Source organism: Haliaeetus leucocephalus, unplaced genomic scaffold, assembly GCF_000737465.1.
Source record: "Haliaeetus leucocephalus isolate CR32 unplaced genomic scaffold, Haliaeetus_leucocephalus-4.0 Scaffold0, whole genome shotgun sequence".
NCBI lineage: Eukaryota > Metazoa > Chordata > Aves > Accipitriformes > Accipitridae > Haliaeetus > Haliaeetus leucocephalus.
The window spans coordinates 4,001,755-4,017,947 of record NW_010972436.1 but is presented as its reverse complement, the minus strand read 5'-3'; the positions used below and the strand labels follow the sequence as shown (position 1 = coordinate 4,017,947).

At 36.3% G+C, this 16,193-nt stretch overlaps 1 protein-coding gene across 9 annotated transcripts in view; it reads left to right on the top strand.

Moving 5' to 3' along the window:
- The window catches only part of CCDC132 (coiled-coil domain containing 132), a 99,810-nt gene that overhangs the window by 36,842 nt on the left and 46,775 nt on the right, over nucleotides 1-16,193 (top strand). For all 9 annotated transcript variants that reach the window (XR_774548.1, XR_774551.1, XM_010570302.1 and 6 more), the window contains exons 13-16: nucleotides 3,487-3,622; nucleotides 11,556-11,647; nucleotides 12,414-12,508; nucleotides 13,186-13,284. Coding sequence is in view for 7 of the 9 variants with exons in the window: in XM_010570302.1 (XP_010568604.1) it covers nucleotides 3,487-3,622; nucleotides 11,556-11,647; nucleotides 12,414-12,508; nucleotides 13,186-13,284 (422 nt within the window). In the remaining 2 variants the exon portion in view is untranslated. The remainder of the gene's footprint in view (nucleotides 1-3,486; nucleotides 3,623-11,555; nucleotides 11,648-12,413; nucleotides 12,509-13,185; nucleotides 13,285-16,193) is intronic.

Sequence of the window (16,193 nt, the reverse complement as noted above, 5' to 3'; positions counted from 1 at the left end):
CTTCAGTTTGTGTCCTTTTATCATCCTTGCCCCTCGTTTGGGCGGGCACTCAAACTTATTAGGCTAATGAGCAGTTTGTGAGCTTTTGGGCTTGGGGGTCATTTGTGGAGCAACTTCTCCTTCCTTGCAGACAGGGCCACTGTTTGATCTTTGTATCAGAACAGCTTATCAGAACAGGGAGCTGCGCACCCTCCAGCACGCCCTCCCCCTCCTGTTGCTGATGTCTGAGCTGATGGGCTTTTCACCTTGGTTCCTTGTTGTGCAGGGTTTGTCTTTAAGCAGAACTTGCCCCACCACAATGTTTGAGACATTAACTCTTTCAGTCTCTCACACCTTTACAGTGCAGGAGAATCTTTCAGATCACTGGAAATACCGCATTTCATAATACACAGAAAGAGAGTGGCTTTAATTGCGTGGTTACAAAACTATTACCTCATTATTTCTATTTGGTTTTCCTTCTGCAAAACCCTCATGAGATGCTTCTGCAGTTATATGAGCCTGCAATATGTGGAATATGGCAGACTGTATAAAGGATGCTACTCAAACTTTGGGGCTATAATGTACTATGAATACTGATGTAATTTCCTTGAAATTTGCTGATTTTTTTTTTAATTTTTTTTTTTCATTACTGTCTTGGTAACAATTAGAGACAGACTGCAGATGGGAAATTTTGGTGTCTGTTACAAACCATGCTGTTCAGTGTCGGTTGTTACCTGTTGCAGTGCATTTGTGAAATCAGAGCACTGAATAAGCTGGACTATCATAGCAATTCCATTTCTAACTTCCCATATAAAAAGTACCAACAGATTTTAATCTCTTGCATTCAGTTGTCAGGGAATAAATTGTTTAAGACTAAAATATGGGCCTTCTTTCTCGGTGTCTAGTTCCAGTGAGAACCCTCTTCCGTCTGTCTACACCGTTAAGCCAGGATGCTCTTCATGTATAAGTGGTTATGGAGTAGTTACTCTAATTAAACAATGGAAATAATATAGAATTAAAGTTTTCCTTTTTGGGCAGACGTCCTGTTGTGTGTTTCTAAAAATCTTTCTAAATGAACTCATTTAGCTCATTTCCATTTTACATGGATAGTGGGGGACTACATTGAGGTTTTTTTCTTTGTTTTAATTTTTGTTTGTTTGTTTCTTTCTGGAAGTCAGATACTGGATTTTATAATAATGTCGGGTTTTTTTAAACAATAATGTTTTCAGTAATTCTTAGGCATTTAAGTAAGTTATGTGCCTGTGCACTTTGAGTCCCTGTTTCCTTGTTGAACATTTCTTTTCCTAGTGATATGCCTAACTCTTACATCCTTTCTTCTTTTGAATACTATTGGAGCAGGGGAGAGTTTGGCTGCTTCATCTTCAAGTTTTGATTTTCTTTATTCTAGCATAAGTTCAAAGAAATTCAGTTGTCTATTTCCTTAGTCTAAATGGAATTATCTTGGTATTTAGTAAGTGAACCTTTCTTCCTGGCCACCTGGAAGCAACTATGTCTTCAAGTATAGTGATCCGCACAATCAAAGTTTAGCTTTTATAGCTACTAAAAGCCCTGAAATACAGTAAGAGTAACATTGCCTGATGAGTTGGCAGAGAAAGTTGCTGAAACAGCTGTTGAAATGGCAGGACAACTTACTGTTTAAATGATAAACTTATTACCCTATTTTGTTCCATTGTTAGCAAAGGTCTATAGTATCTGAGATTAAGTGTCTCAATAATGCAGTCACTAATGTATATCAACTCTCCAATTAAAGGGTGTTTTAGGAAAAAAAAGTGTTCTCAATTATTCCTTTTTTTATGTACCAAGAAGTTGACTTTCTCTTTTTTTATTGGTGTGTCCAGGATGCCTAATTTGTATCCTTTAGGCAGCTCTGGTTTGATAGGGAACAGAACCAGAGTAATAATTTGTTTAAAAAAACCCAAGCAAACTGAAAAGACATAAGGATTAATATGAGGCCTCCAGATACTTTTGCTAGTGGCATCTATTAATGCTGAGGAACAGTTTTTGAGTCCTTAACCATTAGCAGAGTGTTAGAGAATATGGCTTGGGCAGTATGTGCTACTGCCAGGAACATTATTTAAGCTTAGGAAGCAAGAGAACATGATTAAATAGAAAATAAAGATGTGCAGGGTGGTTTGCTTTTGGTTTTTTTGTTTGTTTGTTTGTTTTTTTACCTGAAAGCTGAAAAATAGGAGGGGTGTAAGTGATGCATCTGCATTGGTGAAGAAATCTCTCCAGTCTAATGTTTATTCACCATCAAACCTAATATTGAAGGTTATCAACATTTTGTTGCAGTTTGTTGCTCAGGAAGGTCACTTAGTGTTTAGAAAGCCACAGTTATATCAGTGGATGAGGGTGCAGTTCAGAGGGAATTGATTGCTTTGATTAAGGGTTTGCTTTCTATAGAATCCATGGTGGATTATTTTGGTGGTTACGTTGACATCACTGTTGCAGAAGCTGTTACTATTTTTGAAGAGTTTTGTTGTAACTGTAATGCCAAAGCTTTTATATCATCTTGGATATACATTTTTGGGTTAGCATGCAGTACCCAGATGGTAAAACTAACTAGCCTTGCAGAAGGCTTGTGGACACTGAAGTAGCAATGGGAAAGTATGAACTGTTTTCTGCAACAGTGTTAGTTTGAAGTGCTGATTTCCAGACTTCTCTGAGAACCTTTAAATAATAATGTAATTGAAATCCCATTTGTGCAGCTGGACTTTGCCCTTTTTTGTAAGCTGTGAGACTGTGCTTCTTCACAGCAAGTGAGACAAGGGTGACTTACCATTGCCACTCAGATAAGCAATATATTATTTCAGTCTTTTCTTTACCCAGCAAGACCCCTTCTCAAATTCATTCCTTTTACCTGACAGTCTCATCTTAGATATTTCTACTGTGTATCTATCTCTCTGATAAAATTGATACTTTTCACCTAATGAATATCTTAAATCATAAGTGGCTCTTTGGAGCAGGATGGATTGGGGAGATAGGACGGGTGCCATCTAAGTTTGTTTATTTGTTTTTATACTGCTTCTTTATACAGCATTCAGTCCAATGGGACATCAGCCAGGATGGCTTCTATGTACTACTGAAGTACAAGTGTCTGTATCATTGAATTGACACAGTGTCTGCATGTCACAGGGGTGGCTGCATCCCTCTTTGATGGTGTGATGTGCTGACCATTAGACTGTACGGCTTTACTTCTGTATCTACCTTGCTGTTCCATAAATATAAGAGGTGGTTAATATATGGGCCAAGTGAAAAAAAAAAAAAAAGTGCTAACAAACAAACTTTACACTTTTAGACAGCATTTGATTCGTTGACTAAAATCAGGCATTCATCAGCTCTCAAATACTTTTCAAAAGGAAACTGATATACATCAAGCACCTCAGCTGTATGTATGAATACAGAAGTTTTTGTATCGTTCGTTTTGCCTCTTCAAAAAATGAACATAATTGTTAAGTTTCACAATATTATTTTGGTTTTCTGTAGCATATTACATCAGACAGCTACATTCCGTGCCTTGCTGATCTCTGCAAAGCCCTCTGGGAAGTCATGCTCAGTTACTACCGAACGATGCAGTGGCATGAGAATCATGACCAAGATGAGGCAGTAGCTGTGTCTTCTGGTAAGAAACTGTTCTGGAAACAAAACTGCTGAAGTTGTTAATTTGTGTGTTGGTACCTCTGTGGTCTTGACTCAGTGCCTTCAGCATTATTGCTTAGAGTGTGCAGTAAGGACTTAAATACTAACTGGATTTTTGTAGTCTTCAGTGTAAGGTTCATTTTTAATGAATATGTGTATGTGCCATTATTACAGATCTAAGCAATTTTATTTTAAACAGTGCTTATTGTTGAGTGGGAGGTCAGCTGTGGTAGATGACTTCAAAATCCTTTAACATAGGACCAATGTGGAATTTCAGATTTTTTTGATCAATGTTGAAATTTTCACTGCATATTAAGCTTAGTAGATTGGGATACTGGATTATGTACTAGGAAAGGTGACTGAAACAATAGGGAATGAATCTGTTGTAAATCTGTTGTGATTTTCAGGAAATCCAATTTCCTGATATGTCATATTTACTAGTGAATCCATAATAAGATACAGTCACAATTTCCTTGATACCCTTACAGGAAAAGGCAAACATTTCATCTTGAAGTATAATTTTGATTTTCTTTTATTGTACCAGTTTGTGTTTTTAGGACAGAAGCACAAAACCTTTGTCTGTTGTCCAAGTCCTCTTAAGTACATTTTGCTGGATGTATTCTAAATTAATATAAAATGTCTGAAGACAGACTTTATTTCCCCACTAACCCAAGATGCTTGTGTTTGGCAGAGGACAGAGTGAGAAATTTACAGTACTAAGATTTATGCAAAACTCCTATTTATTTGAATCAGATAGGTTTGCTGTTTTCTTACTGAAAAGGAGGCTTCTGTAAAAGAACAAGGAGTGTAGGCTTGCTGCTAAAGTTATTCTTTCTTGCCTGATTTCCATAAAACTTGTATCCTTTATGTTAGATGATAATAAAAAGGGGAAAACTAATTGGAAATAGAAGTAAGGAACAGATCTTGGAGCACTGTGCTTCCTACAATGTATTTGAAATCCAACATTTCTTTCAGAAGTCAGATTTATTACAGATTTTAAGTCTTAAAAAAATGAAATTTATGCTAATTAACTTTGTCTTCCTACTTTAAATTTGAAAAATTAATGAAAATATTTTCTTTGGAGTGTCCTTCCTGTATTGTGTGAAATATTAAAAAAAAATATTTAAAAAAAGTGGATTCATTGAAACTGTTATTTCAAGTGAAAGTTTTTATAAGTATACCAGAGTTAAAATTCAGAGTTGAAATATTTAATTTTGAGATGCACTATGTGAAGAAAGATTCTGAAGTTTTGAGTGAATTGCCCATTCTCAATAATATTTAGTTTTAAAGTTAACATAACTTCAGATAATTACATTTACTTCTCTTGTTTTCATTTTGTTCTGATCTTTGTGTGTGTAAAATAAAGCAGGTATCATAAAGAGTTGATTGCATAGAAACATTATTATGGTAGGCTTGCTCAGCTCCAGATGTAATTTTTAAAATAGTTCCCCTTAGTGTGGTTACTTGTGATATCCTGCAGAAAGAAAATCATTTGCACTGCAAAACCTTTTAAAGGAACCATTAAGCCTAATAAAGTCATATATTCAGTCACATGCATAATTTTAAATGCATTGTTTTTTAAATGCATGCCAGAGTGTTTTGGTATGTTTACTACTAATCCACTAACTCTTCTGTCACTCAGTTTTTAAGTTTCTGGAGACATTGTGGCTTAGCTGTAATGTACAACTAGAATATATTTGAGCTACTGAATCACTTTTTCAAATACCTCAGCAATGATAAAGCACACAAAAGGGAATTTCACAAGTATAATTTAATTTCAGAGGGACTATAAATATCTACCAAGTGAAGTCATTGTGCATGCTGTAGTAATTATTAAACCTGTACATGGAAGTCTCATTCCATATTTATTGATTTAATAGCTGTGATATGTGCTAAAGCAAAACAGTAAAATCCTGTAGAAAGGATATGTAGAAGGGTATTTCAGAAGGAACCATAGAAGCAGTTCAGGAGATTAAGCTAAAATTATTCTCTCAATTAAACCCCATAGACTGGAGCAATAGAAGGAGCAGTCTTAACTGTTGTATGTGTATCTGGCTTTTATAATTTTGAGAACCGAAGGCTGTCCCACTATTTTTCTCTCGTTGTGCCAGTTAATGTCAGCAGTCTTACAAAGTACCATAAATGGGTCAAGGGACTCTTGATCTTAGGGCACAGACCCAGCGGTAGAAGTGAGAAGCTGGATTTAGAAGACATGAATTACATAGCTCTTTCTATTTTAATTGTGACGCTTATCCAAAAGAAGTCCTGCATGGATTATGGAAAGGAGGTTGCAGTTCATCTAGATGATGGGTTGTGTATTTGTGATTATTAATGCCTGTTACAGATATTAAAATGTACTTTGCATAACTTGGAAATAATTGCTGTCCTGTATTTCTGAGGAAAGAGGTATGTCTGCTTTATATCGTTAAATATTCTGGTTATTTGTGTTCTGGAAATTAGTCTAGTTTGAGACTGACGAGCAAAATGGAATAGAAAATACTTTCACAACAGGATTTTTTTGGGGGGGGAACGTTTTTAGGAGAGACTCTGAGATTGAGGCTTTTTTCTTTTTTTTTTTTCCATAGAATTGAGTTCAGAATTTTTAGTTGTTCTTTCAGTTATAGTGTGGACTAGTCTTTGGGGATTACTATTTTTAAGATCAATTAAAAAAATACCTAACTTGGAATAAACTAAATGGAAACAGATAATTATCTCTAGATATAAATGCAATCCTAAAAATTTTTAAAGCATAAAACATATTTTAGTACCTTTCATGAAATAGGAAATACTAATGAGATTTAGTTTGCTGAAGTGTTATGACAGAGTGGCAGTAAATCATAGTGAAATGTATGGTATTGATAGTTCTATGAATCGTCAATAATAACACTTAACTAATTGCTCTAATATACTGTTGGAAAGATAGAATTAAGTGTTCATATGTAGGACTTGTTTAATCATACTGAAGATAAAATTAGTGAGCTAAAAGTATCAACTCCATAGCATAAAATGAGTTCTAAGTCACATTTAATGAACTGCTACTTATTCTGTGATTTTGGTGTTCGTATCGTAAACAGCAAATTGCCATGATACAGGTTTTCATCCCTGAAAATAAACTGCTTACTGGAATTTTTTGCATTGCACTGTTGGTCATGGTCAAAGCATTGTTTGTGTTTGTAGTATAGAATCAAAGAAAAAATGAGTTTTAAAGGGACCTCTGCAGGTCTTGTTGTCTTCCCTGCTCAAAGCAAAGCGGACTTCAAAGTTGCATTGGTTTGTGCGAGGTCCTGTCTGGTTCAGCTGGATTTTTGCATACCATAAAATTTACTGTGATGTTGATGTAATTCACATGTATTTTAATTTAACACTAATTTACAGAAGAACTGAAACTAGGCAGTAAAATGATAATTATGGCATTTAAACTCCTGATTTCACAAGTGTAATCCTAGTGGTAAAAGTTGGTAGCAACTGTAATAGCTGTAATAGATTCAATGAAAAGCAAGAAGAAAATGATGTAAGATGTAAATTTAACTTCAACCATTTTAATTTTCAAAACACTCCATTAATAATATTGTGTAAATTCTGTGCAAGACCTGCTTGGTATTCAAAGAATGAAGCTAGAGGACAGTGATTTGATTGATTTTTTTTTTTTTTTTTTTTTTTTTCCCCTCTGCCTAGTGAGGATTAAACAAAAACCTTTTGTTATGACTGAAGGCTGCCTTCATGAATTTTGCAGAACTACTGAGAAATCTGAAAAATTACTGTATTTAAATCAGGCATCTAGAAGAATAACTTCTGGATGCTTCTGATTCTTATTTTTATGTGAATTATGAATATTTATGTATTCTGCTACCTGTTCCAAATTTTTTAAAGCAGAAAGTGTAACTGCTTTTGGACCTTTGTCCAATCCTTGATGTTCAAGGAAATTATCCTAAATTCATATGTTTGAATGTGTCAAATTAGCTGCAGTACAGTTCATTAAAAGACTGGAAGCAAGACCTCTTGGCATGACTGGCCGTAAACCAGGAGCACGAGGTGATTGCCGTAAAGAATATTGCATGGATTTTTATTGAACAGTAGCATGCATATGACTCTGTCCAACCGTTCCTTCATAAATGGCAGTTCGTGAGGACAAGGACTGTGGTCTTAATCTTGAGAAGGGATCAAAGATACTGACTTGTTTAGACTTGGCTTCACTCTGCAGAAGTATAGAAGAGAGGAGGTTGCAGAAGCTTCTAAAGAGGGTAGTGTGACTGAGATAGCTGGTTTTATTTACACAGTCAGAGAAAGGATAAATCCGCTTAGTGTTTCTCTAGTTGGGTTATTCTTTCTGTTTATATTTTGTTTACCCTTCCGTGATAAGTCACTTTTGAAAATGCATTTGTCAGAATTACTGCTTTCAGGAGAAAAGGAGCATGTTTAGGTACACTTACTAAATTATAATTTATGTGTACACTGGCTAATATTTGTTTTACAATTTTTCTTTCATAAGGAAAATTTTCTTTGAGTGCCCTGCAACAGTAGATGTAGTATGGAATTATGTTTGAGTCTTTTTTTCACATCAGGCGGCCTTTTATCTTTTCATTTTGAGTAATTGGGTAAATTCTCAGCCTGCAAAAGCAGTCTCAATGACCTTAAACAGGAAAGAGTTGAACACAGCTTTGCAGCCTTGGAAGAAATTAATATCTATCCCTACTATAAGGCCAAATTCCAGAATGTGTTTTGTTATGTTTTTAATTGTGAGGAGGATTTAATCAATTGAAAGTACCAGAGCTTTTACATTCTGGCTGCATATAGTATTGTACTCGTTCTGTATTCTTGAGGTTTAGCCTCATGGGCAGACTGATTTTAACTTAACTGGCTTGAAGATTCTTCTTGGTAGTATTCATATGTTCACTATCGTAATACCTAGCTTGCAGATGAAGCTCCCTCAGTGTTTGGTAAAGATCATAATTTAATAACATGTCCAGAGACACCAAACAGCTCCACTTGAAAGAAATTAAGCAAGGCCAGCATCCTTCTCAGTAACCGTATTCCCCACGTTTGCTTAATTTAAATGGAGCTACAGGTGTTGAAGGTTTCATATCTTTGTTGTTTCTCTTGCTTTGTTGTCATATAATAGATAATATGTTTTATATATGCAATATTTAGAAATTTTTTTTATTTACATGGGAAATCCAAATAGTTCTTGTTCTGAGAAACATACTCTGAAAAAGTTCAAAGCAGAAAACACATGGTTGATGGGGAGAAGGAATATGCATATCATGCTCTTCTACTTACAGAGAGTCTGGCCTAGGACTGGGAGTATGAGACACTGGTAAGTGCTATTTAGGATTAGTGATTGTTACAGAAGGAAACTCTGCTCACTTGGCAGTGAGCACTGGATGATGTAAAGAAAATACGGTCAGAACATGGTTGGACTCTGCTGTGTTCTTTTGTATTTTGGTTTAATTGAATTGTCAGTATCTGATACCAGTCATAACCATTCTTGTTCAGTCATAGCCATTCTTCCTTCTCTTAAATATGCAGCAGTCCAGACAATGCTGCAGAGGTCTGTTCTGCACACATCTGTAAAGGTTGATTAAAATCTTGTATTGGCCTCCCATTCCTTACTGGCCTTATTAGTAAGGTGCCCACAGTATTTACATGATATTCATCTAGACTGCATGGTCTGGATTCAGGGCAAGGCTTGACATGGAAAGAGCATTTTGTCGTTGACAAAAAATATCTTAGCATTGGCAAATGGAGGTTCTTTATGGTTCTGTACTCTTCTTCAGTAGATAGCAAATTAGACATGAAAAATTGCTACTGTCTCTGAGGAAAGTGAAATTAAGCCAGGAGGCTTTCTGGAAAAAAAAACTATGAAGCCTAGTAATGAAGAACTGCAAAGGTCAATCAGGATTAGCTCTCACTGTGGTCCTGGTAGCACATTACTACCTAAGGAACACTATTGTGACACGGATTCAGGATGCAGGTGGTGTTTTTGTCTTGCTAGTTTTGAATGACCATAAAAAATCCTGTCCCTGCACTGAGATCTGCTCATGAATGAAAAGGTGCTGGAGCTGCACCTGAGCTGTCTGGCAGCATCACACAGTTTAACAGCTGAACATGCTTCACAGCCTCAGTGCTGTCTCCCTGGGTGGAAGCTGCATGTAATCCCACTGAGGCAGTTCAGTCCATGGCCTTGGATCACTTCCGAATTCCTTGCTGAGGCTAGAAATAATTCCACCCGCCCCCCATCAAATAATGTGTTCCACAAGTTAGGGTTGGCCAAGACACTACTGCCAGTTGCTGAGGAGCTGTTATATGTTCTACTCTTTCCTTTACCTTCCTGTTTGCGTTATAGCAGTGATGTGTCTACCTGGTCATGAAGTTCAACAGGTTAAAAAACGGGAGTCCATCTTTCAAGAACGCAATCTAAGTCAAGGGTGTTAGACAGGTGCTAGTCTGTTAGACATGTCCTGTTGCTCTCCACGTAGGCCCAAATTATAGGTAGGAACTGTCTTTCCCATGATATCATAAGGAACTTTTATTTATTTATGTATTTTTTCCAGTTCCCTCTCTTGGTTCCTGCACGATCTGGACTTTGTGCTGCCTGTTCCCGTGAAGCCTAGGCAGCAGGGATGGATGAGACTGCCTGATGTGTGTGCAAAATAATAGCTTGGAGCTGGGTGGAGGTTTTTGAGAGGAAATGCTGGAATCAGGGAAAGAAATGGCTTTGAGTTGGGAGCCTGTGTGTGGAGGTAGAGAGACGAGACCAGCTGGGCCAGGAGCAAGGCAGTAAACAGTCTTCTCAAGTACTGAAAATTAGGTGGAGGTTGCAGAGAAGATGGAAAGACAGGTCTGAGCTGCATGGCAATGCTGGGCTACTGCAGGCAATCTTAATTCTTCTGTGTTTGCAGCCTCTTGAATGATGGGGTAGAAGGAGGGCTGTATGTTTTGTAATATTCCAGTGTAGTATTTTATGGGAGTTTTTATCTTTCTTGTCAAATCACTAAATGGTTTGGGCTTTAAAGGACATGCATAGTTGCTTGTCAGGAACAGCAGATTTTTCTTACCATGGGGAAACTTTGTATGTATAGTCTGGCTAAGACAGAGCTTTCCTGTCATCAGTCATGGGCTGTGAAGCAAACTGCATGACACTGTGCCATCACAGTCTGCAAGCATAACCACAACTGTATATTCACAAACCACATATAAAATAGTACCTTCTCTTTTTTAGAATGGAAATAAAACTTATTTCCTCCATGGGCAGAGGGAGGACCATATACGGGAGAAGTTTACCATGCATTATAGTGCTTTTTTGGAAAGTGATCCAGTGCTGCAGGAATGAAGGTTTTAGAATTAAAGTAATTTGCAAGAATGAAACACACCTGCTTGTATGATTGACATTATTTTATGCTTAAGCGTAGATTAGAATGGGGGGGGGAGAAATAGTTCATGGAAAGTTCATGGAAAAAGTTTCAGTATTTTTCCTCAGAGTTGCAGACAGAATTTACCAGGGCAGAAATTTAAAAATCTTACTTCTGAAATTTTTAAGTTCATAATTCTTGTCTACAAAGGTAGAATATCTTAGAGGATCTTGTTGTAGAGAGCATTGCTCACTTCAGCATTCAACTTTATCTTGTGTATTTGAAATATCAGTATCTGTTACTCTCATCTTTTTTTGATTTTTATTGAATGGGGTATCCTGCTTACATAAAAGCAATCAGAAGTTCTCCTGGTCTGCATTAGCATATAATATTTATATGTGCTTTATTCATTTCCTTTCAAAAGTTTAGAGCAATGGAGCTCTCCTGGAGTTTGCGTAATGGGTAATAGGATAGTGACTAAGGCAGAAGTTTCTTTATGGGTAGAAAACTAGGATACATTTCAAGGCTTTTGGAAATACATACAATACCTTTCACCTTGAATTTCAGATGGCAGCAATGTGATTGGAACTGAAGAGAACAGTTTTGACCGCAGCTATGTAAAAAAGAAATTGGAACATGGGCTTTCACGAATATGGCAGGTATGTTTTTTGATTTTTTTTTTCCCTTCCTAAATATTTATCTCCTTGCTGCTGCCCCCCCTCCACTGGTATTAATTACAGTTATATTTATACTGATCTTCTTAAAGAAATCTCCCCAGGGATTTTTTTTTTTTTAAGTGATTTGTTTTGAGCTAAATATATTAAAAGCATGGAAATACAATTTCCCTGACTCAGTTACTGCTTGGTCGCTATGCTTACAAACTCAGTCAAGATACCGGAACATAGTAACCTGACTTGCAGCCTGATTGCACTTCTCCCAACCTGTTTGCTGCCCCACAATCTATTTTCTTCTCATGTGCTTCTCTCTGTTAGCACAGTCATACTGCTTTATGTTTCTGCTATAACCATAGCTATGGAGAACCTGAAGTCACTTGCCTGGTTTTAACAGTATTCCTGGTCTGACTGCTGGATCAGTTTGATGTGCAGTGAGACCCCAAATGTATGATGAAAAAGCTGTAAACCTTTTCCGTGGCTGAATTGTAATCCAGAGCTCTCTTTTTGCAGTGGCAATAAAGCATCTAGGATTGACTTTGTGTTATAGAGTGTTAAAGAAACTGATTCTAATATTATTTTAGAAAGGCAATGAGAAAGCACTCATGTTACAGAAAATGGAGTTCTACTCTAAATATCAAAAAGAAGTTGTAAGTGCAAACAAACCAAAAAGTGATAATGAACCAGGCATCTGAGCCTTCACCTTTTTGTCTTCAGTGTATTAAGTATACAAAAACTTGTTTGTGTTTTGTAGGATGTTCAACTGAAAGTGAAAACATATCTTCTGGGAACAGATCTGTCTAACTTCAAATATGACGACTTCATATTTGTACTTGATGTTACCAGCAGGTACTCTGATGTGGTCATAAGACCATTTAATACATGTGCACAAACTTGAACTCTGATAAGACAGCACAGTTAATTAAGGCTGATATTTACATTCTGATGCCAACTTTGTTCATATCTACTGACAGTTTGAAGACTGCTTCTTCTTTATGTGGGCATTTATGAGGATGTATTTGGGAGAGGTAGCATAAATTGCTTTGCTGCTCAAGTGGCGCTTAAGTGCAATATGATTTCAGTATTGTCCACCTTTAAGATTTCAGATGTGCAGATCTGACAATTTTGATGTTTCTAAAAGCTTTTAAAGGGACTCTCAGTCAAGAGCAGTAAAATACTGTGATACTGCTAACCTGTACAGTATTATAGCCTTCTGTTTTGGTAATAAAATGACAAATTCAGGCTGTGAGCTGTACAGCTTGCCCTGCATAGCGGGTTCTCAAAAAGACATTTATTTTGCTTATGGCTCTTTGTCTCTATGTGTATGGGACATTATGATAGGATTTGGAGGGAAATGAGACATGGACTTTTGTAGAATGAGTGAAGTGTTTGCAACTTAAAATTGGTGCTCTGCTTTTATGGAGATAGATGTACGCTCATGGTAAAAATTGAGGCTTGTAATTCAGGTTGGAACAACAGTATTAATAAACCAATAAATATTTCTAAACCTAGTTTTATTGTTACAGACTGATGCAAGTTGGAGAAGAATTTTGTGGCAGTAAGTCTGAAGTTTTGCAAGAATCTATAAGAAAACAAAGTGTTAACTATTTCAAAACATACCACAGGTGAGACTACTATATGTGTAGTGGATGAATCTAATGGCCTTTATTTTGTTGATTTTAACTTTAAATGCTTTCCAAAGGAATTCCACTGCATAATGTTCCTGCACTGAGGTTGACAGATAGTGGAATATATTTCATGATGAGAATAGGGCTCTGAATCCTGGAGAAGGGGAGAGGGTGGAGAAGCCTTTGCTTCTGCTGTGGTTGTGGAAAACTCTAGTTCTGCAGCAGGGAAGCCAGATAAAGATGAAAAACTTTTTACATAGAATTTCAGCAGTTTTTCAGGCTGCCTCTTAAGCTGTCTCTAGGGATCCTGAGGATGAATGCCTCTGAAGTCCATACTTCCTAGGCAAATTGTTACTTCTTTTTCTGTGCCATTACATAAAAACAGCTGATCATGTGTGGCTATGAAATGTTTTATTTCAATATGCAATTTTGTCTTATATCAAATGAGATGTTTAGAACTGAGTCCATCCTTTTTAGTCACATTTTCATAGTTTTTTCATTGGCAGTATCTAATTATGTTTTGGTCAGCTCTACTATCATACCTGAGGCCAGTGCAGTCATATGCAGGCAGTCTCTGGCCTCAAATATGATATATGGCTATGACAGCTTCAAGACTTGTCTGTCTGTTTGTTTTAATTGTCTTGATTTCCCAAATGTTTTGGTTTGGATGATTGATAACTCTTTCATTGTAGTTATCTAGCATTTATCTTCTTTCTGGGTGTAAAAAGCTAGGAAGATATGAGAAGAAATACAGTGTTCCTTACTCTGAGAAACTCTTACTTTCCCAGTCTTGATCTGTTGTCCTGTTGTATGGGAGCTGTCGTACAACTAATACTTCCAAGCCCATTTGGTCTGAAACTTTCTGCCTAAAATGCATAAAGCATAAAAATTATGACAGGAGAACATGAAACAGTGTCTAAATTCAGAAGCTGAGAATGTGGTCTGGAATTTTTCCAGCTTTGGTAGTTTGTAGCTAGGATTTCTTTCCGGACATTTGATTAAGGCTTCAGTTCCAGTTGTCTGAAAAGCTTGAGCCTTAATCAGATGCACATTATGTCTTGTCAGGAGATGAGTTGATTAAGATGCCATGCCCCCTATCTTTATTTCTTGAAAGCATTTTTGAACCCTGAACTGAATTTTGTGAACTGATTTGGGAACTAAGCTTGCAGCTCTAGGCTCAGAAGAGGTGCTTTGGTCTATGTAACCATCTTTTACTACACTGACTTACCACATAATAACTTACTTGTTTAAGTAAATATCGTATTGACCATTATGGTTTTGCTTGTGCTTAAAGGACCTATTTAACAGCTTAAGGCATCAGACGCTAATTTTCTGAATTATCTTTGAGTACAATAAAGGTTAAGGAACACTGATGGAATACGTATAGAACTAATAATTTTTTGAAATAACTTCTGTTTTTTATTAAGGTAATGTTTCTTGTAATTTTTGTGAAAATAAAAGGAAATATTTATTGATATGACTCAAATTTTGTGAACCTTTTAATACTTTTTACATGTTCTATGCTGTGTGGGTATTGTAAAGATTAATTAGCTGATGTTTTCATCCTCAGAAAGAAAACTATAAAAAAACCTCTCTCTCAGCTATATCACTCAGGTTGATTTATATAAAAGCTTTAAGCGTCTTGCCTTTTCAGATCAAGCTAATGTGGCTTTCACTCCCTTTGTGTACTTAATTGGGGGGGGGGGGGAAGCTAGGGCTTTTAAGGATTCATTAGTACATAAAAGCTACATAGAGCTGAAATGCTCAGAGTCCAGGAGTTATCAGTTCTTTGATTGTGTAATTTGACATACATGCCCTCCTGGGTGGTGTGGTGTTTTGGAGAACTGCCAACATAGAGAAAGTATTCAAAGGAAGTGGTCATGTCATTCAAAACGAGTAGAAGAGCAATGTAATACTAGAGCATACATGAAGCCTTTTTTGGGTAAAAGTTGGTTATTTTGAAAAATTAGAGTGGACTTTTGGCAGAGAACATTGTTAAGGTGATTGGAATGCAATTTACTTTTTGTTCCAATACATTTGTAAAAAGGTGTGTCTGATCGCTATAAAGCTTTTGAAGAGGAGGAATGCATCAGACCTTCCATGTGTGCCACTTTCTAGACTTGTATGCTGGTGAAAATGAAGAGCATTTGTTCAACTACTTTGTCACTGCCTTAATATCAGCTTTGAAATGATACAAAAACTGGTGCTGTGTGGCTTTTAAATGTTTGCTTTTCTAGGACTCTTTCTCCTTAGTTCCTCTCAAAGAATTTTAATCCATAATGGTAACTTTCACAGCATCTCTATCTCTTATTTCTGTTGGCTTTACTGCGAGAAGATCTGCAAGCTATGGGTACTCAATGCCTTGAAAATACCATTTGAAGTCTATTTGCATTTAACTGGTGAATATAAACAGACACAGCAAACTGTAGTCATAATTCAAGACATTGCTCATCTTATTGAGGCAAGAAAATTTTAATTGTGGTGATTATAGTTTGTTATTGAAATAGTGGTGTTTCTAGAATATTTTACTGCCTAATTAGAAACGCAGTGCATAATTTACCAACTGCTACTTGTTAAATAAAACAATATAGCGTATATTAAGAAGAAAAGATACAGCAATGTGACCTCAATGAGCACTCATTGCTGTCTTTTCCTATATGTGTTCCTGCTTATGTGGCAAAAAGATTTTCTTTAATAAAGATATTTCTGCTTATGGCTGAACAGAGGCTTTTCTAATGATTTAAAACATAACAGAAACAATGCAGAGATGTAATGCCTTGATTACGTTTCCCTAATACATTTTCTATATTAGTTCCAAGGTAAAGTTAAGCTATGAAGAAAAATATAGCTTAGGAGATTAATAGCCATTTAACTTTTTTCTTTTTTGAAAAGTTGAGATGTCTGTA